This window comes from Dipodomys merriami, unplaced genomic scaffold, assembly GCF_024711535.1.
Source record: "Dipodomys merriami isolate MVZ:Mamm:240054 unplaced genomic scaffold, mDipMer1.0.p SCAF_7, whole genome shotgun sequence".
Classification (NCBI taxonomy): Eukaryota; Metazoa; Chordata; class Mammalia; order Rodentia; family Heteromyidae; genus Dipodomys; species Dipodomys merriami.
This window is the reverse complement of record NW_027206290.1, coordinates 68,519,062-68,543,897: the sequence shown is the minus strand read 5'-3', so window position 1 is coordinate 68,543,897 and position 24,836 is coordinate 68,519,062. Positions and strand designations below refer to the sequence as shown.

At 52.5% G+C, this 24,836-nt stretch overlaps 1 protein-coding gene across 1 annotated transcript; it reads right to left on the bottom strand.

The window, feature by feature from the left end:
* Positions 1–433: 433 nt before the first annotated feature.
* On the bottom strand, positions 434–22,866 carry Rspo4 (R-spondin 4). The gene is made up of 5 exons (XM_070007761.1): positions 22,788–22,866; positions 3,573–3,761; positions 2,878–3,018; positions 2,012–2,197; positions 434–591 (listed from the first exon to the last, which is right to left on the bottom strand). The coding sequence occupies exons 1-5, from the start codon at positions 22,864–22,866 to the stop codon at positions 485–487; spliced, it is 702 nt and encodes a 233-aa protein (XP_069863862.1). The 3' UTR covers positions 434–484.
* Positions 22,867–24,836: the final 1,970 nt, after the last annotated feature.

Below are 24,836 nucleotides of genomic sequence, written 5' to 3'. Positions count from 1 at the left end.
GGCTGTGGAAATGACCTTCAGAGACACTCCGAGGGTGAAAGGTTACAGGCCCCCGGGTGCAGTGTCTCCCCGGGTCAGAAGCTGGGCTCTGGGACTGGCCCGTGCTGAGCCTGGTCCCCCCTAACTTCCATGCAATGGTAGGGGATGGGACAGGGACAGGGGAAAGGCTGAGAGGGAAAGATACTTGTTTTCTTTGTGGAGTAGAAAGGGCCACCAGGGAAGGCACTATGTCAAGATCTCACTCTTCATGTGTGTGTATGTGTGGAGGTGGCATGATGAAGAACAAAGAAAAACAAGAAGAAATGAAAAAGGGGACAAATAAGAGTAAAGAAGAGAAAGCAGGGAAGGGGGAAAGGGAGGGGGAGAGGAAGAAAATACAGATGTGCTCAAGAAAATAACAAGAGTGGAAGCAGATTAACAGATTGTCCTAAAAGAGGGCAGCAAGCAAGGGGCAGGAAGTGAAACAGAAAAGGAGAGACCCAGATCACTGGGGGCCTGGCCGGCCCTGCCGCCGGTCTGGCCTGCGGTCTAGCTTCCGGTCCTTTCTGGAGCGCTGGTCCTTCCGGCCCTTCTTCTGCCGGGGGTTTCTCTCTGCAAAAGAAAAATAAATGCACAGGGCCTTGTTTTAGAGCTGCAGCTCTAGGTCGATCTCTGAACTTAGGGCCTGGGTGCTGTCCCTGAGCTTTTTTACTCAAGGCTAACACTCTACCACTTCTGGTTTTCTGGTTGATTGCAGATAAGAGTCTCATGGACTTTCCTGCCCGGGCTAGCTCCAAACCATGATCCTCATCTCTCAGGCTCTTGAGCAGCTAGAATTTCAGGCATTAGTTACTGGCACCCAGCTAGCTCTGGGTAGATCTGGGAGGCAGACCTTCAAGAGACGTTTCCCCAAACTGAACACTTTCCTGCAGTTGCTGGGGGTGGGTGCTCCTGGGTAGACACCTCATTTTTTCTCGGGTGAGGTGACCAAGGCTGTGCCAGGGGACAGCCTTCGGTGTTACGCCCTGACCTGGAGTTTCTGAAGGTCAGTCTTACACTGGCCCTTCTAGGAGTCAGAGGGCAAGCTGAGTAACGGCTGACCAGAGGCCGGATGTGGAGACAGTCTGGTGCTTTCTCAAGAGCAGAAGAACATGGGGCACTGGTGGCTCATACCCGTAATCTTAGCTACTCAGGAGGCTGAGAGATGAGGATCGTGGTTCAAAGCCAGCCCAGGTTGGAAAGTCTGTGGGACTCTTATCTCTAATTAACCACAAAAAGTTGGAAGCAGAGCTATGGCTCAAGTGGTAGAGTGCTAGCCTTGAGCACAAAAATCTCGGACAGAGCTGAGGCCCTGAGCTCAAGCTCAAGAACAGTAGAGGAGGAGGGGGTGGGGGGTGGTGGTCTTCTGCTCCATCTGCACTGGGTCCTCTCCTGGTGACCCCCTTTCTTCCTGGTCCTGGCAAGCCTGCTCCTCTGGTGTCCTTCACCTGAACTCCCGCGGCCTCTGTGCCCCCCGCCTCCAGCAGCAGGTCTGTGCCTCCTGCACCGCCCCTCATTTCCCCCTCCCTCACACTGTCTGCCCCCTCCACCTTGCTGGAGCCCATCTGATCTATTGTGATTGACAGAAGACAAACAAGGTGAAGCTGGAGCCAGGCCAACCCCCAAGGTCTGGTTTACAAAGAGGTCTTGTTTGCCACGCGAAAGGGGATCCCAATAGCATTCAGTGGAGAGTGATTGGGAGGTGCTGGTGTGGCCGTCCTCCTCCACAAAGAAGAGTTGCCCCTCTTGTATCTAGTTCGCTCACGTCCTGCCCCCATTCCCCAGGTGTCACTGGACAATGGAGCTGAGCTCATGTGTGTCTGGCCCCAGGTGTCTCTGAGCAGGGCAGAGTGGTGTGGAGGAGGGGGCTGTGTCCTGGCGGCTTGGGGCTCCCCCAATGCGGAAGGCCCGTGCCAGGGACACAGTGCCAAGCCCACGGGCGGCCTGGCTGGGTGGTGACCTGGTAGCCTGGCAGGCAGTGCCGGGCACTCACCTCCGGGACAGGGCCTCTGGATGAGACATTTCCTAGACTCAGACAGCACCTGACAGGTGGCTGCCTCCTCCTGCCCGGCCCGGCCGGCCTCTCGCACCCGGGTCTCCAGGCCCCAGGTGGAGCCACAGGTCTTCCCATTGTGTGTGCAGGGGCTCCAGCTGCTCCAGGAGCCCAGTTCACATTCCTCTGTGGACAAAGGGACAGACAGACAGACAAGTAAGTCAACTGGCATTAAGAACCTTGGAGGCGAAGGGCAGGGTCTGGCTCTGAAGACCTGCAAGGTGACCTGCAAGGGACCAGTCCTCTGCTGAGGGGGGAGAGGCACCTGGAAGCCGCTGCCATCAGAGCTGAGGCGAGAGCGCTGCTCTGCCCGGGAGCCGGGGCTGACTGCTTAGCTTGGAAGGAAAAGGCTTCGTGGAGGAGGTGGCATGGGAGGCAGGGGTAGGGCCTGGGCCATACTGCAGGATAGGGCCCCAAGGCCAGGAGCAGGGCAGGACTTCTTTCTTTCTTTTTTTTCATTGTCAGTGGTGGGACTTGAACTCAGGGCCTGGGCTCTGTCCCTGAGCTCTTTTTGCTCAAGGCGAGTGCTCTACCACTTGGAGTCACAGCACCCCTTCCGGTTTTCTGGTGGTTAATTGGAGATAAGAGTCTCATGGACTTTCCTGCGTGGGCTGGCTTTGAACTACAATCCTCAGATCTTGGCCTCCTGAGCAGGCCAAGCCTATAATCCTAGCTGCTCGGGCAGCCGAGACCTGTGAGGCTGTGGTGCCTCAGGCCCTCCCGCACTCACCCTGGCACTCGTGCGTGCTCGGGTGGGTCACGGGCTCTGGTGCCTCAGCCTCCCCCCTGGGCCCTCCCGCACTCACCCTGGCACTCGCGCGTGCTCCGGTGGGTCACGGTGCCCGGCGGGCAGGCCGGCAGGCACTTCCCCTTGTACAGGTGGAAGCGCCGCTTGCACCGGATGCAGAAGTCTTGGCTGAAGCAGCTCTCGCAAGTAGCCCCACATTCTGAAACAGAGCCGGGACACCCTGGGGTGAGGGCAGCCACCAGGGGAAGGGGCCCTGAGGGGCTCCTAGGATGCTATGGGCTCTGAGACTTTGGGGTTGGGACTCAGGGTCCCCTCGGTAGTCCAGATCTGGCGAGGGCCACACAGGACTGCCACCCAAGAGATCCTTCCTCTCTAATGGCGTCAAGCCTGGGCAGAGAGGGCCGGGAGATCCACCTAGAGTCACTCAACAAAATGTGGTCTGGGAGTAAGGAGTCTCTGGTTCGATTCCCCCCAAGACTCAGAGGCAATGATGGCTGGTTTCAGGTTGAAAAATAGAGATTGGACTTATGATCTAGTTTCCTATCTGAGCTAGTTCCAGAGGAGGTCAGTCCAGAGTCACACAGCAAAGTGGTGTAGAAGGGAGGGGTCCCTGCCCTTGGTGCTAATGCAGGCAGAGAGGGCTCAGACGGGTACAGTGCCTGCGGCAGAGTTTGGGCTCAAGGACATTCCTGCATCTCCGTCCCCCCAGGTTGTGTTGGGGGAGCGGGTGGGGTGCCTGAAGAAGCCACGTACTTCTGCACCTGTTGACCTCCTGGCCTCGGATGCCGAAGAAGCCGAGGGGACAGTCGTGCACACATTTGCCGTACTGGCGGATGCCTTCCCGCCGGATGAACAGGAAGAGCCTCTGCTGGCATGTGGAGCAGCCGTTCTCCTCCGAGCAGATGACACAGCCCGTGCAGTTGCCCCCCAGGCCAGTGCCCACTGTAGCCAGAGCAGGGGGAGAGAGGAGGAGGGAGAGAGAGGGGCAAACCCTATGTGTGAGCAGCCCAGATTAGCAGAGTGACATAACAAAAGACTACATTTCCCAGCTGCCCTTGCAAGTGGATAGTAGCATGACATCCAGATCTGGCCCTGGTAAGGCAGTATGTGTAACATCTAGAAAGTTGCCTTAAAGGACGAGGGTGGGCCCTTTGTCATCCCTTCATCTTTTGAATTGAGCCGAAGGTGAACCTGGTGGTTGGAGCACAAGCAGCTGTTTGGGATCAAGCGGTGGAAACCCAGACCTAAGGATGGTAAGAAGTAAAATCACAGGCACCTGGGAGGCTGAAGCACATGGAACGGCTGTAACACTGGCCCGAGACTTTTAACATGAGAGAGAAATCGTGTCTCTTTGGCATAAATCATGGTTATTTGGAGTTTTCTCCAGACCACATCTTTACTAAAGTGGGGTGCATTTCTGAATGTGTGTGAGTTGCCTGAGCCTGCGGGACCGGAGGGAGAGCCTCACCCTCCCACTCAGTTTCTGGACAACACTTCATCCCTCACTGGCATGTGGCAAGGGTGCCCAGCACCGTCCAGTGCAGGAAGCAGACGGAAGGAATCCTGGTATTGCTTTAGAATTGGGCTAGAGCAGCCAAGAACCTCAGGATGGTCTCTCCGAGGCTTATGGCGGGTCTCCAGGCTCATGAAGCTCCCCAACAACACCAAGTGCCTGGGGTTGGGGGCGGGGGCTCATGGGGTCAGGAGCTGCAGCCAGGGGCAGCAGGCAGCACAGCACCATGCCTTTCCTCTGTGCCCAGCCCTCCAAACCAAGAAGATCATGCAAAGAGCTGGGCTGAGAGATGAAGAGCTGGACAGGGAAACACTTGAGCAGAGACAGTGGCGAGGAGGGGAGGGTGAAGCCGTCCAAGAGCCTGGCATCCATTGCCAGCACGAGGGGACCAAAGTAGCAAATGGTACCTGGGGATGAGCCCCGTCCACGTGTCCCTGCTGCTGTGGCCAGCAGGTGCCCAGTAATGACAGGCACCAGTGGAGACCATTCGGGGCCATAGTTGGGAAGAGTCAGAAAGTGACCAGGTGTCTCTAAGGTGCTTCTTGGAGGTACCTGGCGGGGGGGGGGGCACCAAGCTGCTTAACAAGCACCTAAGCTCCATGCCAGGCACCAGAAGACATTGCTGCCTCTCCAGCTGCCAGGCCACTCTGATTCCGACCGCTCTCTCATGGAGGTCTCCTGTGTGTGAGTCCTGCAGGGCGGGCACATCCTGGCACCTTCCCTGCCCGTACACCGTTCCTCCCTTCCTCCCATTCTGCTGCCTGTGCTGGGGAGGGGCGTGTCTTAAGCAGGTGCTTTACCAGTAGAGCTCTTCCACTAGCTCTTTTATTTTTTCCATATATATATTTTTAATCATCAAGGTGATGTATAAAGGGGTTACAGTTACATAAGTAACATAATAAGTACAGTTCTTGTCAAACTGGTTACCCAGTCTCTTTTTTTCTCCTATTTCCCCTCCCTCCTCAACACCCCCAAGTTGTACAGATCATTTCCAACATATTGTCTTGTGTATGTCGCGGTTGCATTGGTTCCCCCTTGTCCTTTGTCTCATCATTCTGTTGTTCCCTTTCCCTTCCCTACTTCAAATAAACGTATATACAATACCAGGGTACCAAAATCAAACACAGTGACAACAGGGGATATACCATAGGGGGAAGAACATACAAAAGAAACAAAAAAAAAATCACATAGTACATTAAAAACACCAACAAAGGAAAACCTCTTGTGTCCATGTCCTAGAGTTCATTTCACTTAGCATCTTATATGGTCATATGTCCATAGCTATTGAGCTATTCTGATTATCTGATAAGATTATCCTAGACATATACTAATTATTGCAAATAAGGGAAACCATGGGACCTATGTTTCTTTGTGTCTGGCTTACTTCACTTAATATGATGTTTTCCAAGTCTTTCTAGGCAGAGCTACAGCTACCACTGTGCGCCCTACTCAAAGGCCCTGCTGACAGGAAAGGGCAAAAGGCACAGTGGGTCATGGAGTAAGAACCAATGTCAAGTTCAGAGGCTCACAGAACCACACCTGGAAATAGCTATGGGGTTATGAACATGTAGAAGAATGAAGACAAGCCAGGTGGCAGTTACACCTGTAATCCCAGCTACTCAGGAGGCTGAGATCTAAGGATCACAGTTTGAAGCTAGCTTAGACAGGAAAGCCTGCAAGGCTCTTACTTCTAATTAACCAGTAAAAATCTAGAAGTGGAGTCATGGCACAAGTGATAGGGCACCAGCCTTGAGCATAAAACTTAGGGATAGAATCCAGGTGCTGAGTTTCAGCCCCCAGTACTGCGCGCGCGCGCACGCACACACACACACACACACACACACACACACACACGAGGAACAAAGGGTGAACACACAGCGAGTTCAGGGTGTTGGTATTTCTGTGGCCAGAGGTGAGAGAAGGGATTGGGTAATATTTAGTTTCTTAAACTCTTTTTTTTTTTTTGGGTCCTGTTGTGGGGCCTGAACTCTGGGCCTGGGCACTGTCCCTCCGCTCTTCAGCTCAAGGCTGGTGATTTACCACTTAAGCCACAGCGCCACTTCCGGCTTTTTTCTTCTTGCTTATATGGTGCTGAGGAATCGAACCCAGGGCCTCAGGCTTGCAAGGCAAGCGCTCTACCACTGAGCCACCTTCCCAGCCCTAGTTTCTTAAACTCTTAAGTGAATACAGAAATGGAAATATTTGATCAAAGTGGCTGACAGGTACCCAATTTTATCTATCTACTATCGATCTTTCTATCTATACATATATTCCACATTCATGTATATGTACATTATATATAAAATATGTTTGTATATCTATATATATTTGCTGGGAAGTACTGGGGCTTGAACTCAAGAGCTTGCAGCTCTTGTCTCAATCATCTTTTTCACACGCTGTCACTCTGCCATTTGAATGAGGCCTCCAGTTTCAGCTTTTTTTTTTTTTTTGGTCGGTCGTGGGGCTTGAATTCTGGGTCTGGGCGCTGTCCCTCAGCTCTTCAGCTCAAGGCGAGTGCTCTACCACTTGAGCTACAGCGCCACTTCCCAGTTTCAGCTTTTTTGCTGGTTAATTGGATTGATTTGACTGCCCTGGTTAACTTCAAACAACAATCCTCAGATCTTAGTCTCCTGAGTAGGTGAGATTACAGGCATGGCCCACCAGCACCTGGCCTTGTCTTCATTTTCTACATGTTCCTAACTCCCTAGCTGGCTCATTAGGTTTATTTTTTGTTTTTGTTTTTTTTTGGGTCTGGTCATGGGGCCTGAACTCTGGGCCTGGGCGCTGTCCCTCAGCTCTTCAGCTCAAGGCTAGTGCTCTACCACTTGAGCCACAGCGCCACTTCCGGCTTTTTTCTTTTTGCTTATGTGGTGCTGAGGAATCGAACCCAGGCCTCATGCATGCAAGGCAAGCGCTCTACCACTGAGCCACCTTCCCAGCCCCTTTATTTTTATTCTTGAGGATAGGTTTAGTTCGCAATAAAAAAGAAATTCACTTGAATAAAAAAAATTGAGTGTCTCTCGTTGCCTCCCCCTCCCCCTCTGCACCCTCCCACCCTCCAGCTGGGGTTCTGGACCGCAGAGGGACAAATTCTATCAACCCAGCCCTTGATGGACATCTTGACACCTGCGGTCTTTCTGGTGGGTCTGGGCCTAGGTGCCCTCTAGTACCTCTACGTTGTAATGGCACCCTGACATTCTGAATTCTGATCCTCTCCAATGGCGTTTGTAAGCTCTTTAGAAAATACAAGGTTTGAAAAATGAGTTATTTGTTTCTTTTTTTGGGGGGGAGGGGAGATCTTGTATCTCTCCTGTGTCTGTAACCAGTCTCTTGGTGGAGTCTCTGGTTTGCTTGTGGGTTTGGTTTTCCTGTGGCTTGATTGGTTTCTTTTTTTTTTTTTTTGTCGGTCGTGGGGCTTGAACTCTGGGCCTGGGCGCTGTCCCTCAGCTCTTCAGCTCAAGGCAAGCGCTCTACCACTTGAGCTACAGCGCCACTTCCGGTTTTCTGGTGGTATATTGGAGATTGGAGTCTCATGGTCTCTCCTGCCCGGGCTGGCTTTGAACCTCGATCCTCAGATCTTAGCCTCCTGAGTAGCTAGGATTACAGGCGTGAGCCACCAGCACCTGGCTTTGATTGGTTTCTTAAGTCAGTTTGTTTGAGCAGGCAGAAAGATGCTCTGCCATACTCACGATTTTGTGATCCTCCTCCAGGCTAGTTCAGTGGGACGGAGATCTGCTTTGAGTATCACAAAAGAGGGAGATGGCTGTTTCCTCTAACTTGGAGTTGCTCAAATTCAATGTGATGCCTATCAATATTCCAACCTCATTCTTCAATGAAATAGAAGAAGCAATCCAAAAAATCATATGGAACAATAAAAGACCCTGAATAGCAAAAACGATCCTCAACAGAAAGAACAGTACTGGAGGAATATCAATGCCAAATTTCAAAACTCTACTACAAAGCCATAATAATCAAAACAGCTTGGTACTGGCACAAGAAGAGACTTCAGGACCAATGGAATAGAATTGAAGAGCCAGAAATGAACCCACACATCTATAGCCACCTAATCTTTGATAAGGGAGCTAAAAAAATAGAATGGAAGAATGACACCCTCTTCAGTAAATGGTGCTGGCAAAATTGGTTAAATACCTGTAGAAAACTAAAGTTAGATCCTTATATATCACCCTGCACCAGAATCAACTCCACATGTACCAAAGACCTCGAAGTCAAAGCAGACACCCTGAAAACATTACAGGAAGGAATAGGAGAAACCCTAGGTCTCCTAGGCACAGGCCGAATTTTTCTCAATAGAGACCCAGAAACACAACAAAGCAAAGAAAGGTTGGACAAATGGGATTGCATGAAGCTGCAGAGCTTCTGCATGGCAAAGGACATAGCTAGCAAGATCAATAGAAAGCCTACGGATTGGGAGAAGATCTTTATTAGCCGTAAGGGTCTCATATCTAAAATATACTTGGAACTCAAAAAATTAAATCCCCCAACAACAAATCCTCAAAGAAACAACTGCCTGATAAACAAGTGGGCTAAGACTTAAAGAGAAACTTCTTTGAAGAGGAAATAAGAATGGACAATAGACATAATGAAGAAATGCTCAACCTCTCTAGCCATTAAAGAAATGCAAATCAAAACAACATTAAGATTCCACCTCACCCCAGTTAGAATGGCTATAATCAAGAAATGTAATAACAACAGATTCTGGAGGGGATGTGGACAGAAGGGAACCCTACTGCATTGTTGGTGGGAGTGTAAACTTGTTCAATCACTTTGGAAAGCAGTATGGACGTTCCTCAAAAGACTTCACATAGAGCTCCCCTATGACCCAGCAATCCCACTTTTGAGCATTTACCCAAATGATCACAAACAAGACCATACTAAAGCTACCAGCACAACTATGTTTATTGCAGCATTATTTACCATAGCTAAGATATGGAACCAATGCAGATGCCCCTCAGTAGATGAATGGTGTGTACCATTCTATGCCTCCATAAGAATGACATCACCCCATTTGTTAGGAAATGGAAAGACTTGGAAAAAATGATATTAAGTGAAGTAAGCTAGGCCCAAAGAAACATAGTTCCTATAGTTTCCCTTATTTTCAATAACTAGTATATGTTTAGGACAAGCAGAAAAGGTGAAAAACTATGTACATATGACCAGATAAGATGATGTTAAGCAAAATGAACCCCAAGATAGGGACACAAGTAGTTTTTTTTCTTTCTTGCTATTGCTCCTAACGTATTTGTAATGTACCATGTGATTTTTTTGTTTCTTTGTATGTTCCTCCCCAATGGTATAATCCCTGTTTTCACTGTATTTGATGTCGGTGCCCTACATCACGTATATACACTTCTCTAGCTTGGGGAGGGAAAGGGAAAAAAACACAATGCTTAAATAGGGATACAGGTTGACCCATTGTAACAATGAGATAGATGTACAAGATACTATGTTGAAAATGAACTTTACAATTTGGGGGGGGTGAAGGGGGAGGGGGGGAGTGTAGTTGTGGAAGTGGGAGGGAAGGGAGGGTAGGGGAAAAACAAAGGAGGAGGTAACAATGCTTGACAGGAAATGTACTCATTACCTTGCTCGTGTAACTGTAACCACCCTTTGTACAGTATTTTTATAATAAAACACGTATTTAAAAAAAAGAAGAAAGTACAAGGGGTCAGCGCTGGTGGCTCACACCTGTAATCCTAGCTACTCAGGAGGCTGAGATCCAAGGATTGTGGTTCAAAGCCAGTCCTGGCAGGAAAGTCCCTGAGACTCTTATCTCCTTAATCATTAGAAAACTGGAAGTGGAGCTATGACTCAAAGTGGTAAAGCATTAGGATTGAGCAAAGGGCTCAGGGACAGCACGCAGGCCCTGAATTCAAGCCCCCAAAACCAACCAAAAAAAGAAGTGCAACAAGGTCTGCTTAGGTGATGGCCATTTGTGTAATGCTGTTCCAGAAAGATTTAAACTTGAGGATTCTTCAACTTGACTGTGTCAGAATCCCTAGAAGGCTCCAGGAGGGTCTAGATGGGGCTCAGGGATGTGTGTCCACAATAAACACAATATGAAAGAGCCCTCTCTGCTCACACCTCCTTGACCTGAGCACAGGGCTGGCAACCATGCTTATTATCTGACCCTGAGCTTGACCTTGACTCACTCGAGCTGGACCAGATAGGAAATGGATCTCGAGATGACCTTTCACCTAAGGACATTTTCTGGTTAGTATAGTGACCTGTTCCAGTGCACTTGTATCTCCCCAGGTATACAAGATACTGGTGGCACTGGCATCCATGGCCTGTCTGTGTGAGCAGAGGCTGAGCCTCCACATGGCCTGATGTGAGGCTCTTGGAGTCATCTCTACCCTGGCATACTTTAACTGGGATGGCCAGCCGGGCGTCCGTCCTGTGACCTCAGTGTCTATTGATTCAGATACAGCCATGTGTCCCAGCAGTAGCTCATCTTGGGACTCTGTGGTGTGTGTGTGTGTGTGTGTGTGTGGTGTCTCCTTGTCCACTCTTGGACTTTGTGTCTTCCATTCTTTTCTCAACCCACTTTGAGTTTTAGGGTTTCTATCACTTGCAGCCAAATGATTTCTCACTAATACAGAAGCAAAGAGGGGGAAAATATATAAACAAACATGTCAGACCCAGGGAGGAAGCAACAAGCGGAAACATCATGGACTTCAGAAAGACAGAGATTCTGAGCACCTTCCTGGCCCTCCCAAGGCTTGCTGCTCCCATAGCTCCAAGTAAAGTCGTTTGTCCCTTGAGCTAGTTCTCTTCTGTCAATGTTCGATCAGAATGGATGTAGCTCACTAGATAGGAAACAGATTGTGGGGACGCAGCTTTGCTCCAAAGAACGGGGGTCCAGGGAACCCCCTCCCACTTCCAGGTCCTTCTACACATCAGGTGGATCCTGGCCTCCATCGCTGCTCTGTCCCGGCTCAGTTGTGTGCTTCTAAAGAAAAGCATCTGGGCTCTCATGGCAACCTCCTGGGTTTTCTTGGGGTGTTAGAGGACCCCATATAATTTCAGCATCCTCAGCATCCTCATATAATTTCAGCATCCTCATTCCCCTAGTCAAAAATGCCAGTTGCTCCCATGTGTGTGGCCCTGCAACAGAGGCTGGGGTCCCATCTGAGTCACCCGTCATTCCCCAGGTCCCTAGGGCATGAGCTGAGACCTGGATCCACTTTCTGCACCATGGTCATAGAGCTAGGCGCCACGGTTTACAGCCTAACACAGGCTTGGAGCAGCTCTGAGCATAGGCAGTCCATTCACCCGCCCACTCACTTAAACACATGGGTGCTGAGCCCCTCCACTGGGCCAGGGCCCATGCTGGGGCTCACTGGCTAAAAGCTTGGGGGCACTGCGTGTGCATGGACAATGTAGTGCTCCTCTACGAGCAGGGCAGGGGTTGTTAGGAGAAGAGATGCCTGCGAAACTCTCAGCTCACAGCCCAGCCACTCTCTCTGTCCACAAGGGTCTTAAAAATGTAAGGACAGCACGGCACTCATAGCTCAGGCTTGTAATCTAGCTACTCTGGAAGCTGAGGTCTGAGGATTGTGATTCAAAGCCAAGCAGGAAAGTCTATGAGGCTCTTATCTCCAATCAACCACCAAAAAGCTGGAAGTGGAGCTTTGGCTCAAGTGCTAGCCTTGAGTGGAAAAATGAAAGGACGGTGCCCGGACCCTGAAATCAAAGGCCTTAGGACTGGTGCGCACGCATGCACGCACGCACGCACACACACACACACACACACACACACACACACATACAATCTAAAGATATATGCTATGCTCAGATGTACAGGTGGAAATCCTGGTTCCAGCACCCCCTGAGTGACCTTAGACAAGCTCTTTAGTCTCTGAGTGCCTCAGTTTCCCCATCTGAAAAGCAGTAGCGGTAGCTCTCAGTCCACAGGCCTTGTTGTGAGGAATGAATAGATGAGCTAGCAGGCGCCGGGCACGCAGTAGGGGCTCCGTTGTACCCCTGTGCTGCCTGTCCCTCACCTTCATGACACAGAATGGAACTTCAAACCATCCTGTGCCTCCCCTTCTTTCCCAGAGGCCATCGGGACCAGGGATGGTGTCTCTGCCTGCTGTGAAGAGATCACACAGAGCTTGGGTTGTGGGTGAAGGGCAGATATATCTTTCTGTTGGGGATAAGGAATCACCCAGGCTCTTCTGACCTGGGTCCCAGGTTCAGAGTCTCCAAACCCTAAGATTGTTTCAACAGAAGTCAGTGACTCAAGGATCATAATGACCTCTATTTATTTTCCCTTCCCTCCCTTCCTCCCTTCCTTCCTCTCTGTTTCTTTCTTTCTTTTGTCAGTCCTGGGCACTGTCCCTGAGCTCCTTTTTGCTCAAGGCTCTATCACTCTACCACTTGAGACACAGACAGCTCCACTGCTGGCTTTTTCTGTGATTAATTAGCGTGAAGAGTCTCACAGATTTTCCTGCCCAGGCTGGTTTGAAACCATGATTCTCAGATGTCAGCCTCCTGAGTAGCTAAGGTTACAGGTGTGAGCCACGGGCGCCTGCCTCTTAACTTTTCTATTTAGGGGTGCTGAGTAAATTTGAGGTCCTCTTGCAGCATCATGCTTTTCCCACTCACTCTGCTGGGCCTTTCTGAGGGGGCCGCAAAGGCCCAGGGTGACCCTTGGCTTCCACCCTCCCCTCCCGCCCCCTGACCCTTACATGCTCTCTGAGACAAGTCCCTGTCCTCAGTCAGCCAGTGAACCCACCACCAAGATATCCTCAGGCTGCAGCCCGCGGACTCCAGTCCCACCCACTTCTTTTTTCTTTTAAAGACTAATTTGGACAGATTGCCAACATTATTTAAAAAAAAAAAAACCAAGAGATTTCACATAAAAATCTGGAATTTGGACTTCTCTGGAAAAAGCCATAACATCTGCCAGCACTGGGCCTCCTGCTCACAGGGCAGTAATTGCCTGGGCTTGCACAACCAGAGCATCTGCGTCCCGCATACCGCAGGCCCTCCCACTCCCTCGGTGTGGCAGCGAAGTCAGCTGCCATTCCTCGTCATCTCGCTTACCCACGTCACTCACCCAAGACGATGAAGTCAAACAGGGCTCTTAAAAATATTACAGTATGTGTGTGCCAGTACTAGGGCTTGAACTAATCGCCTGGACACTGTCCCTTACATTTTTCACTCAAGGCTGGCACTCTACTACTACTTGAGCCACAGCTCCACTTCACACTCTTCAGTGGTTAACTAGAGATGAGAGTCTCACAGACTTTCCTGCCCAGCCTGGATTCAAACTGCGATCCTCAGATCTCAGCCTCCTGAGTAGCTAGGATTACAGGTGTGAGCCACCATTACCTGACTTCTTGTTGTTGTTTAATTTTTCAGAGATGGGGTCGATGGGGTCTCCCCTATGCTGTCCAGGTTGTCCTGAAATTCCTCAGCTGAGGTGATCCTCCCGCTTCAGCCTCCCGAGCAGCTGTGACCATCCTGTGTGCCACTGTGCAGCAGAGCAGGGGTCCTCAGCCTTGAGCATGCGCCAGATTCACCCTGAAGGCTCGTGAAAACCACCCATTGCTGGGCCTCACTCCCAGTTGCTGCTGCAAGAGGCCCACGAGGAGCCTGACATTGCAGTGCTAAAGGATTCTCAACCTCATTGGTCTGGGGACCACTCTTTGAGAATCACTGGGGAGCAGGGTTCCAAGCTAGACTTCCTGGGTTCAAGTCCCAGCTCTCCCCCTGCATTTCCCCCCCATGCATCCCTGAACCAGTGTCCTAAGCATTCTGTGGGTCTATTTTGCCATGTGGGACTTGGAGATCCCACTGGCCAGGGTCCTGGATGAGTGGTGAGGAGCTGGGCGGGGCCTGCCTGTTATAAGGGTCTTCTTGGCATCACTGTGGCTGCCATGACTCCGGTCACCTGCCCTGCCTCTGTCAGGTCTGTGAGTGGAATTTCTTTGACAGTCAGTGGGGAGCTGTTTATTTTGATGCCAACATTTTTAGGGGTAGAGTTTCTTCACGACTGGGGTGTGCCTGGGGAAGCATGCCCTGCATGAGAACATCGTTGGTCACGGTGGACCGCGGGTTTCACACAGCTGTCCTGCAGGACTCCTGGGGGCGGGGGGCGGTGAGGAGGATGGGGGAATAACAGAAAGAGACCACCATGTCTATCCTTCCCGGTGGAGGCTCTGTCCTTGCAAAAGGACCCAGAACCATGGAAGAGCTCCCCACCCTGGAATACTGGGCATTGCCTCTCTGACACCGCCCCCCCCACACACAGTGGGGGACACCGGCACTGATGACCAAGGCAGACAAACAACATGTGGATGGCCGCCTGCCGCTCAGGCCACCACATATGGTAGACAGCCGCTCCCGCCTGCCGGGACCCTGGAGATGATCCCGGGAGGGCAGGGGAGACGAGGTCCGGGCCTACAGGGCCCTTCTCAGTACTGAGCTATGAGTACCTTGAGAATGGCATATTCAGAACCCAAGGGCTAACGCGGGAGGTCACCTGTCGGAGCCTCCTATACTTTAATCCTCCTCCAAGGCCTCAGTGGACATTTCCCAGTGCCTCCTCCAATGTCCACTTGGCCTTACTGAGGCTGGACGCTGTCCAACAGGGCAGTGCAGGCTGCTCAGACTGCTCATGCTTCCTTTTTTTTTTTCTTTTCGGTGGCATCGGGGCCTCACATTTGACTCTACCATTTGAGTCAAGTCTCTGTCTGTCTGTCTGTCTGTCTGTCTCTCTCTGCTTTAGTTTATTTTCTTGGATAAGGTCTGGTATTTTCTCTTTTGCCCAGATCAGTCTTGCATGTTGATCCTCCTACCTAGGTGTCCCACATAGCTAAGACTACAGCTGTGAGCCACCAGGCCCAGTTTATTCCATTGAGATGGCGTCCCCTGCACTTTTCTGTCTGGCCTGGCACTGCATTCCTCCAGATCTTAGCCTCCCGCATAGCCAGGATGGCATTGTGCACCACGGAAGCTAGCTCTGGGTTGGAGAAGGAGTCTCAAGTGTATGCACAGTCTGGACTTGAACCATGATCCTCCCAGGCTCAGGCCTCCCAAGTAGCTTGGATTACAGGCAGCCCAGCTTCAAAGTAGATTTTGATGCAAAAGATTGCAGCAGGGGGATAGCAGAAAATGGAACAGTCTGTCTCTCCACCAAGCTCATAGAGATGCTGTGGGGGCCCCAGGCCTCACCAGGAGCAGTCAGGAGGCAGAGGATCGGGTTATTCCTGCTTTGCTGCCCAGGAAGGCCGGGCTCAAAGACCAGCCAGTGTAAGGGCTGCAGTCCTCAGTCCCTAGCCTCTCCCTACTGGGTACCAATGCCTTGCCTGGTGCCAGAGGCCTGATGCCAGATGGCAAGGGGACAACATCACCCTTGGTATCCAAGGAGAGGCCTTCCCCAGAGCCAGAGCTGGGGACAGGCCCTGCCAAGCTTCCAACCATAGCATAGGAAAAGGGTTCATGAATCAGGTGTGCCCTGGGACAGTGGCAGATGTGTGCCAACACCCCTAAAGTATTCTAGTACAGTGCCTTGGGTTGAAGCGCAGAGAAGCCTGAGGCCCTGCCCTGGACCACCCCTGCCTGGCCCATCTGAAGCTCTCACGGAGTCATGATGAATGTAGGCCAAATGGGCTGCTTGTTCCCCACATACCTCCCTTCTCTAGACCAAATTCTGTAGAATTTGTCTTCAAACAAATCCATCCCTATTTCTAGGTCATCTGTCAAATGGATTGTTCATCTCAGTGTTTCTAAGGGTCTATGTTCACCCACCCATCCACCCATTCACCCATCTGCCCACCTACTCACCCATCCATTAACCATTCATCCATCTATCCATCCATCCATTCACCCACACATCCACCCAACCACTCACCCACCCATCTATCCATCCATCTATCCACCCACCCATCCATTTACCCATCTGCCTGAAAAGTTCCCAGAAAGCAACCAAAGTTTGTGAGGACTTAACCAAAGTTCATGAGGATTGGGATTCCAAGATAAAACAGAATTAGAGAGAAGAAAGAGCCTATGTCATGTCTATTACATGTTTAGTCTGATCATTAAGACAATTACACAAAAAGTATGCCAGGAACAACCATCTTTAATATACTAACAGCACCTATAAATCAATAAGAAAAGAAGACCAACCCAAGGAGAGGGGAGAGATATTACAAACAATTCAAAGAAGATCACATGCAAGGCTGTTTCGCATCACTAACAGTTTGTAAATTAAAAATGAAAGCGGGAAGGAAGTATTACTGCAAGCCAGACAAACTGTAGGCCAAAGTCATCTAGTACTCCTGAGAGGGAAGGGAACGGTCTCTTGTCTGCAGCATAGGGCAGCACGTGTTCTAGCTGGTTCTAGAGGCTGAGATCGGGCTCCACACCTGGCAGCCTGTCATAGTCTCTTGCCCTGGATTGCTCATGTGGAAATGGAGCCACTGCCCATGCAGCTGGAAGGCAGTTCTTCCCATTTTGCTGAGGGCTTGTTCCAGGCAGCCCTACCTCTCTGTGGGCCCAAGTAAAAATGACCAGGAAAAGATATGTGCAGATCAAACGTGCACAGAACTTTTTCATTGTTCTTATTTTCTAAACAATACGGGACAGCCAGGGACAGAGCCCCAGCCTGTGTTGGGGTTACAGGTGACCTGGAGATGGGCAGGCTCTGTGCCATTTCACATAAGGGACTTGAGCATCTTGGGACTTTGCGTCCATAGGTGTCCTGGAACCAATCCCCTGGGGCAATGAGGATGCTTGTGTGAGTGACATACTGCTGTAGGTTGGGGGGGGGGAGAGGGAGGATACTCAGTGAACAGACCACAGGCTCCACCCATGGAAAGCTCCTATCAGATAGTCATGGGGGTGACTAGAGTGGACCATGTGATGGAGGGAGGGAGGGAGGAGGGGAGGGGGGCCTCACGGAGACACACTCTTGATGGGGGGACCAGCAAGTACAAAGGTCCTGAGGCTGGTAAGAGCTCAGTATGGAAGAGGCCAGAGTGAGCAGTGGATGGTGAGGTTGTCTGGGTGGGAGGAGACAGTCCACTGGGGTGGAGGTGCTGTGGTCAGTCTCGGTGAGGCGGGCGACCAGGAGACACAGGGGCCCAGGGAGGGAGAAGCAGGCCTGGGGTACCCGACCTCAGAGTCAAATGGATCAAATCCTAGACTCCCACGAACTGATCACTCTGCAGCCTCCCTCCCTCCATCCCCCAAATCCTTACCCCTTCTCCTGGTCATGGGTTCAAGCCTTGCCTCTTCCACCTGCTGCTGCCTCTTGACATGCTGCCAGAACCACATACCAGTCCTGGGTTCCTTCTGGAGGTAGCCTTAAAGCAGGCTGGACCCCCAAATTGGGCTGACACTAAAACCCTCACCTAAGTCACTTTCAAAGTTGAGAATAGGGCTGGACACTGGGGGCTCACACCTGTAATCCTAGCTACTCAGGAGGCTCAGATCTGAGGAGCACCAAAGTCTGCGAGACTCTTCTCCAATGAATCACCGGAAAACTGGAAGTGGTGCTGTGGCTCAAAGTGGTAAAGTGCTAGCCTTGAGCAAAAAGAACTCAGGGCAGGGGGGGGTAGTTGAGAATAGGTGACAATAAGGCCCTCTGTACCCCAGGTTCTGGTGACAAATCATTTAAGACCACTGTAGCTCTATGAGACTAGGACTACACATACCCCATTTTCATGGTGAGAAAACTGAGGCTCAGGTACACACACACAGCATGGGGAATCCTAGACTAATGTCCCGGCTGAGACTGCTGGTGGCCCGAATCAGCTGTCCTCTTCTCCACCTGGTGGGCCGGAGGTGAGGCTCAAGGTCAAAGGAATGTACAATGTGCCACCCACACAGGACACAGAGCTTGGGGTGCCTGGGGCAGGAGGACACTCAGGACTCTGATAGGTCATTCTGCCTTCCACTTTGGGGAGGACATAGTCCCAGGTTCCTGAATTAGGGAAAACAACAACAGCAAAACATTGACAGCAATGCCCAGAGCTACCACGCTGGACTTCCTCACTCACCACCCAGTGTCCTGCCTGTGTCTGAGTGAGCCATCGGCCCATCTCCTCTTGAAGGCCTGCCGTGGTGAACACCAAATCTAACACCACTGCTTTTACTCTGTTTGAAAAGGCTGCACATAGACGGTGGTCTCCACGGGAAGAGCTGTATCCAGAGCCACCACACTTTTGAACAGTGGCAATATATATCTATAGTTGGTTGTTGGGCTTGAACTCAAGGGCTGGGCTCTGTCCCTGACCCTCTTTGTGCTTAAGGCTAGCATTCTACCACTTGAGCCACAGTGCCACTTCCGGTTTTTGAGTGGTTCATTGGAGATAAGAGTCTTATGGGGACTTTTCTGTCCTGGCTGGCTTCAAACCGTGATCTTCAGATCTCAGCCTCCTGAGTAGCTAGGATTACAGGTGTGAGCCACTGGTGCCTGGCTTAGAAATTCCTTTTTTAAAAAATTCATCTGGATACACACACAAACACCAAATCATACTCTCACACATATCCACATCTGTGTGCACATATTTGTGCTTGCACAGCATTTGTTACACCACCCCTCACACACGTAGATCCATACTGAAAATGTCTTAACAGTCAATGATAACCAGGCTTAATGCTTGCAGTGTCCTGTGGAATGTCCTAGAAGGCTGGCAAGCCTAGGGACTTAATCTATCTGTTTTTCGTATCTATGAGCTCAGACAGTGGAGCAAGTGACAGATCCTAAAGCCCACACTGCCTCAAGTTTGCCAAGCTTGCCAAGCCCACTCGGGTCCAGTCCCATCCCATCCATCCTATTCCATTCTGCTCTCCTCCACTCCATTCCATTTAAAAAAAAAAAACAACCCTGGCTGCAAATTACCCATTAATTTCCACATGCTGACGTGTTGCAACCTCAGTCTGAATTACTGTGAAGGTCAGGTCTTTACAGTAGATGGACTTCAGGGAAATGTGGGCCTCTGCAGCAGCCTCCTTGGAGCACCTCCCCTGTCTGCCCTGGAGCACCTCCCCCGTCCTCCCCAGAGCATCTCCGCTGTCCTTCTCAGAGCATCTCCTCTTCCTCACCAGACCACCTCCCCTGTCATCCCTGGAGCACCTCCTTCACCCTCTCTGGTCCTCCTTTTCTCCAGTCCTCCCTGGAGCACCTCCCCCATCCTCCCCCACCCACTTCCCTGTGTTCCCCCTCCTCTTCCTGTCCTCACCAGACGCTGTGGCCCTCTGGCTGAGCACATGGGATGCACTTCATATTTGACTCACCTAACTGGCCTTCAGGGCAGTTGCAGCAACAGTGGTTTTAGTTTCAAGATAAGGAGACTGAGGCTCGAGGGGACAAGCAAGGGGCCGGGGTGACACTCTACCCCCCAGAGGATGCCTGCTGCCTGGTTCAGGCCCAGCTCTCGCTGCCCGGGACAGGACTGACTAGGTCCTTATGATCTCCCTGCTGTGTACCTTCCCCATGGCACTGTAGACTTCCCGGCTGCCCAGAGAGGTGGGCACACTGGGCCCCTTGCACAGGTAAAGAAAAGTGTGGGTTGGCTTCGTGTGTGGCCTGGAGGGTCACATAGCTTGGACAGCAGAAGGCCAGGATGAGGACCAGGGCTCCCTGCTTTTGCCAGCTGAGTGTTGGAAGGGTCTAAAGTGAGTGTGGGCTCCTCCCCAGAAAACAGTGCCGGTGAGGAAAGCTAGCCACAGGCTGCAGCGAAGCTCCTGGTCTGTGGTGGGGGCACACTGCAGTGCCCCTGCCTCTGCCCACTGTCCCACTGCCAGACACCCCAGAACACTTCAAGAGAAATGTCCCCAGCTGGCTCTTTTTACTCATTTGTACTTAATTAATCAAAATGTTTTGTAAGAGACATTCGAGATCCAAGAACCTTTCCCAAGCCTTTTCTTTCTTTTTTTTTTCTTGTCTTAGAAACAAAAAAAAATTGGATTTCATTAAAAAAAAAAATCAGTGACGCCAGAACCCGAAGAAGCCTGGCTCTGCGGAAGCCAGGCTCCGAAGGCAGTGGTAGACCAGGACTCTATGGGATCCCACAGCAATTTCTTCTGACCCTGGAGACCAGGCTGCAGGCTGAGACCTGGGACCGGGATGCTCTGGGGTGGCAGCCCCTCCAGGGCAGGCCTGCTTGGCTCAGCTTGGCATCCCAGGACTCCCAAAACTTGGAGAATGAATAAGGGAAGGAAGGAAGGGAGGGAAGGAAGGATGGAAGGGAGGGAGGGAGAGGGGAGGGAGGGAGGGAAGGAGGGGGGGGATTGCTAATACCAGGTGGATTCCCCTGCCTAAGTTATAGAAGGCCAAAGCTGGTAGAAGCCATGGGAACTGGGTATAGGATTTCCCAAGTGGATGCTTTATGAAGAATGGTCCTATGTGACCATCCAATGCTCTGATAAGTCCTGTCGTCAAGAACTCGGCAAAACCAGTATTTCCTTAAACCATTTGCCAGGAAACTATAGCTGCCTTATGAAACTGCTGGAAGGAAGGGCTTGCCTAGCCTCCGCCCCACCTCAGTGCTAATGGAGAAACCAAGGCTGGGGCTGGGGCAGAGGATAGATCTCCCAGCATGAAGGGTGAGGAGCTCCTGCTGAGACCCAAGGCTGACACCATTGTATCCGAGTAAGAAAGGCAGTCACAGGCTATCTGAAGATGCTGGGCAGGGGTGTGTGTCAGAGGTTGTGTCAGCACGTATGTCAGAGGTGTGAGTTTGCTACTGGCTAGGGTGTCAAAAGCCCAGGAGGCCTCAACAGACTAGGCTAGTGTAGGGGTTCCCCTTCCTGAATGAATTAACTCCTGGAGAGGTAGTGATAACTTGAGAGGCAAGGCAATTTCCTTCCTTCCTTCCTTCCTTCCTTCCTTCCTTCCTTCCTTCCTTCCTTCCTTCCTTCCTTCCTTCCTTCCTTCCCTCCTTCCTCTTCTTTTGGTCTTTCTAGGACTAAGAAGCATCTTAAAGATCTAACTTCTCTCTGCAGATGGGGAAAGGGAAGCCCTGAACAGGGAAGACCCACTTCACAGGAGACATCTTGGCATCATGATGAAGGGACTGGTATTGGAGGAGGAAGCAGCTACCACTTGGAGTGCAGCCTTGGACAAGCCAGTACCCCGCTCAGAACCTCAGTTTCTTCATCCACCATCTCAGTACTGCCCCCCACCCCACCCCTCCAACTAGGCTCACAGAAGTAACTAAGTACATAAGTAACCCAGTGGAGTAGAAAGAAGGTGGTTAGGCTCTGGTCACTCAATACAGACACTCACTTAGTCCAATGCCCTGTCTTCCCAAGAATTGCGTACAAGCACTTAAGATACTTAAGTTCTCCCACTTTAAAGATCAATCAGGCTAGAGAAAGGATTTGTTTTGAGCTGAGAAGGATGGTCCAGACCTTCTGAAGGTACCTTCGACTCTGCACGATTTCTCAGCTGGTAACTCTGAGTCCGGGGATTCAAACCCAGGAGTGGTCAGCTCCACAGCTGGTCCTCTGAACCACTGCCCAAAGGCAGTTCAGAAGCCCTTGGAGCTCACCCAAGACCCCATGCCTCTCCCTTCCCCTGCCACCCCACCCCACCTCACCTCCCAGCTCTCCCAAGCCCAGGTGTCCACGCAGGACTCTCGGTACAAATGGACCCGAAAGCTGCCTCCCTCTCCCCACTCCCCAGACACAGCCCTGCCAGAAAATGGAAGATCACCACTCTCCCATCCACCTGGGCTACCTGGCCAAGCCCCTGCTTAGTAGAGAGGGGTGACCCATCTGGCACCCGGATGGGGCGGGCTTCTTTGAAAGCATATGGAAAACCCTTTGGCCAAGTGGCCAGTATTTGTCTATGGATACATAGCCTGGCACCAGGCTCGAGCGAGAGCCCTTGCGCTCTGCCGGCTCCTCTGGTCTGCAGGGGCTGTGGCGCGTGTCACCGTGCAGGGACAGGCTCCCATCTACCTCCTGAGTGGCCTGCCCTGAGCCCCGCAGTCACCACGGTGGCTTTAGGGCTCTGCAGAGGGAGGGCAGGTGGCCCCGGGTACATTCATTGGAGTCTCAACCTTGGTTCATCTTTCCTCTGGCTCTAGGAGGTAAAATGGGAAAGTTGAAGGCAGCTGGAGGGGGGCCAAACTTCTTCCAGGTCATCCTTAGAAGGAGCGAACTTGAATCAGAGTCTCAGGTCTGGCTGAGCTCACCAGCAGAGGGTCCGCCCTGGCCCGCTGCCCAGGGCTCGGGATGTCCCCTTCCAGGCTCAGCCTGGACGCCACTAACTCTGTTCCGAGTCTCGGCTCCCCCCCCCCCCCCCCGCCGTTGGCTGTCGAGGCTTCTAGAAGTGCCTGCACAGAGCCATTCTTGGGGTCCGGGGGTGTCAGTGAGGCAGCCAGGCGCCGGGGGCGCCTTCCCTCCATGGGGAGCCTCAGTCTCCCCATCTGTACGGCGGGGCTGCCAGCGCGCGCGCCCCGCCGCGCCCCTACCTTGCTTCTTCCTTCGGTTCAGGGTGAGCATGGCCACGGCGTGGGCCACGAGCAGCAGCAGGCACAGCGGCGCCCGCATCTGGACAGCCTGGTGCCGGCCGCCCCCGCGGGGCTCCCCGGGCGGCCCGACGGCCCGGCGAGTGGCGCGAGGTGGGGGCGCTCGGGACGCACCCGGCGCATCCGCGGGGCGCGGGGGGGACCCGGCGGCGCAGGTCGAGTGAAGGCGTCGGGCGAGCGCGCGCGGGGCCCGGGGCCGGGCGGCGGGGAGGAGCCAGCGGCCGCGGGGCGGGGCTAGCCCGCGGGGGCGGGGCGGGGCGGGGCGGGGGTCGCCGGCCCGGTCGGGTCGGGGTCCGGCCGTCCGTCTGGCGTTGTCCCCAGGCGCCGCCTGCCGCAGGCCCCGCGCGCGAGGACAACACCCCCCCACACACACTCGGGACCCTCCCTTCAGCCCCCACCCCTTCTGTATGTCCGTCCTTCTCCCTCGGTCCCCAATCTGGCCTCTTGGACCCCACCCGTCGGGCCGGCCCTGGTCCTCCACCCTTGCCTCCATCCTCCATCCACCTGGCTGGCCCGCCCCAGCCTCCTCCTGCCCGATGGCAGCTGGGGAGGGGAGACACTGCCTGGCACCCCCTCTTTTTCCGCCCTGCTCTTTTCTCTTTCTTCCTAGAGGGTCCCGAGCCCCCTTCTAGCCACGGACTCTGTAAGTTTCCTGCCGCAGCCGGGGAGTGGGGGGGGGGGTGGGGGGCGCCCCTTTGATCCAAAGCTTCCAGCACCTCATAAATTGGCTGGTGACAGCGCTGGGGTCCTGGACTGTATTTCCTTATCACCGGGACTGGGAACAGCTGGTGGGCTTTTAACTCTTTCCCCGCCAATGGCTGCTTCTCCTCCCCTCCCCCTCTGCTTCCTACCTGCTCAAAGCAGTCACAGGGAGGCTGCCGGTCACCTCGGGGGCACTGTGCACCGAAGGCGGTCCTCAGCATCACCCAGCAAGGGTCTATTTTGATTACCTGCATCGTTCGGAAGAGAAGGAAGGTGAAAGCTAATATGGCCTCCGTTTCATCTCCCAGGGCAACCAGGGGTCCTTGGGCAAGTCTCAGGCCCGGAGGGAGGGGTATAGAGTGCACCAGTTGAAGACACAGCCCTGACCAGCGCCATTCTTGCTGTGGGGTTCCACCCACGCAAGCAAACAACTCCCCCCACTTCATATCAGAGATGACCTTCCAAGCTGCTCCATTTCATAGATGGAATCGCTGAGGCCTCTCCACTGGCAGTGCCCAAGTTAGGCATCCTGTGTGGGAGTCCAGGGCAGAGCTGCAATGGGTTGTGGTCTCCACCAAGCCCCCTCGACCTGACATCTGAGTCCCAAGTCCTTACCTCCCCATTAACCCCCATATCTCCTACCCCATACAGCATTCCTAAGCTCCTTAGGCTTCTCACACGCCTGGCCTTTCCTACTGTGGCTCCTTGGAGTGTCTGTCCAAATCCCCTCCCCCTCGCCACTGACTGGTTCAGGCCCCAGCCTTTGGTGTATCCCACCTCCAGGAAGTCCACCTCAGGTCTCCTTCACACATCTGCAGCCAGCCCCTCATCACAGCTGGCTCTCACCACCCAGGGTGGTGAAGGAAGTGTCTGGCCCTCCCTCTAGCAGGAGTGGGAAGGCTGGCACATGGGTAAGTAGGAGGCCCTGAAAGCCATTTGGTACACCATGGGCAGACACTGATGCTTCTCATCGGCTGCCTGTGGCCCATCTGTCTGTCTTGATAATTTCATACAGCCTGAGAATGTTATGATAGATATCCAAATGGCCCTTGGCAGAACAAAACAGTTCCTCACTCCTTTAGCTACCAAAGCTCTCTTAGGCCAGAACCAAAAGTCCTCTTCTCTGGCTGAGGAGCGCATGCTGGGTTTTGCTGTGTGCCTCATCACTAAATCTTTGTGGCATGAGGAAGGGATGGGTGCGTGGTGGAGTGAATAATTGCTCCTCATCCACTGATTTGTTGTAGGACCTTGAGGACTTCCCTCCTGAGCTCAGGGTGGCTTTTGTTCAGA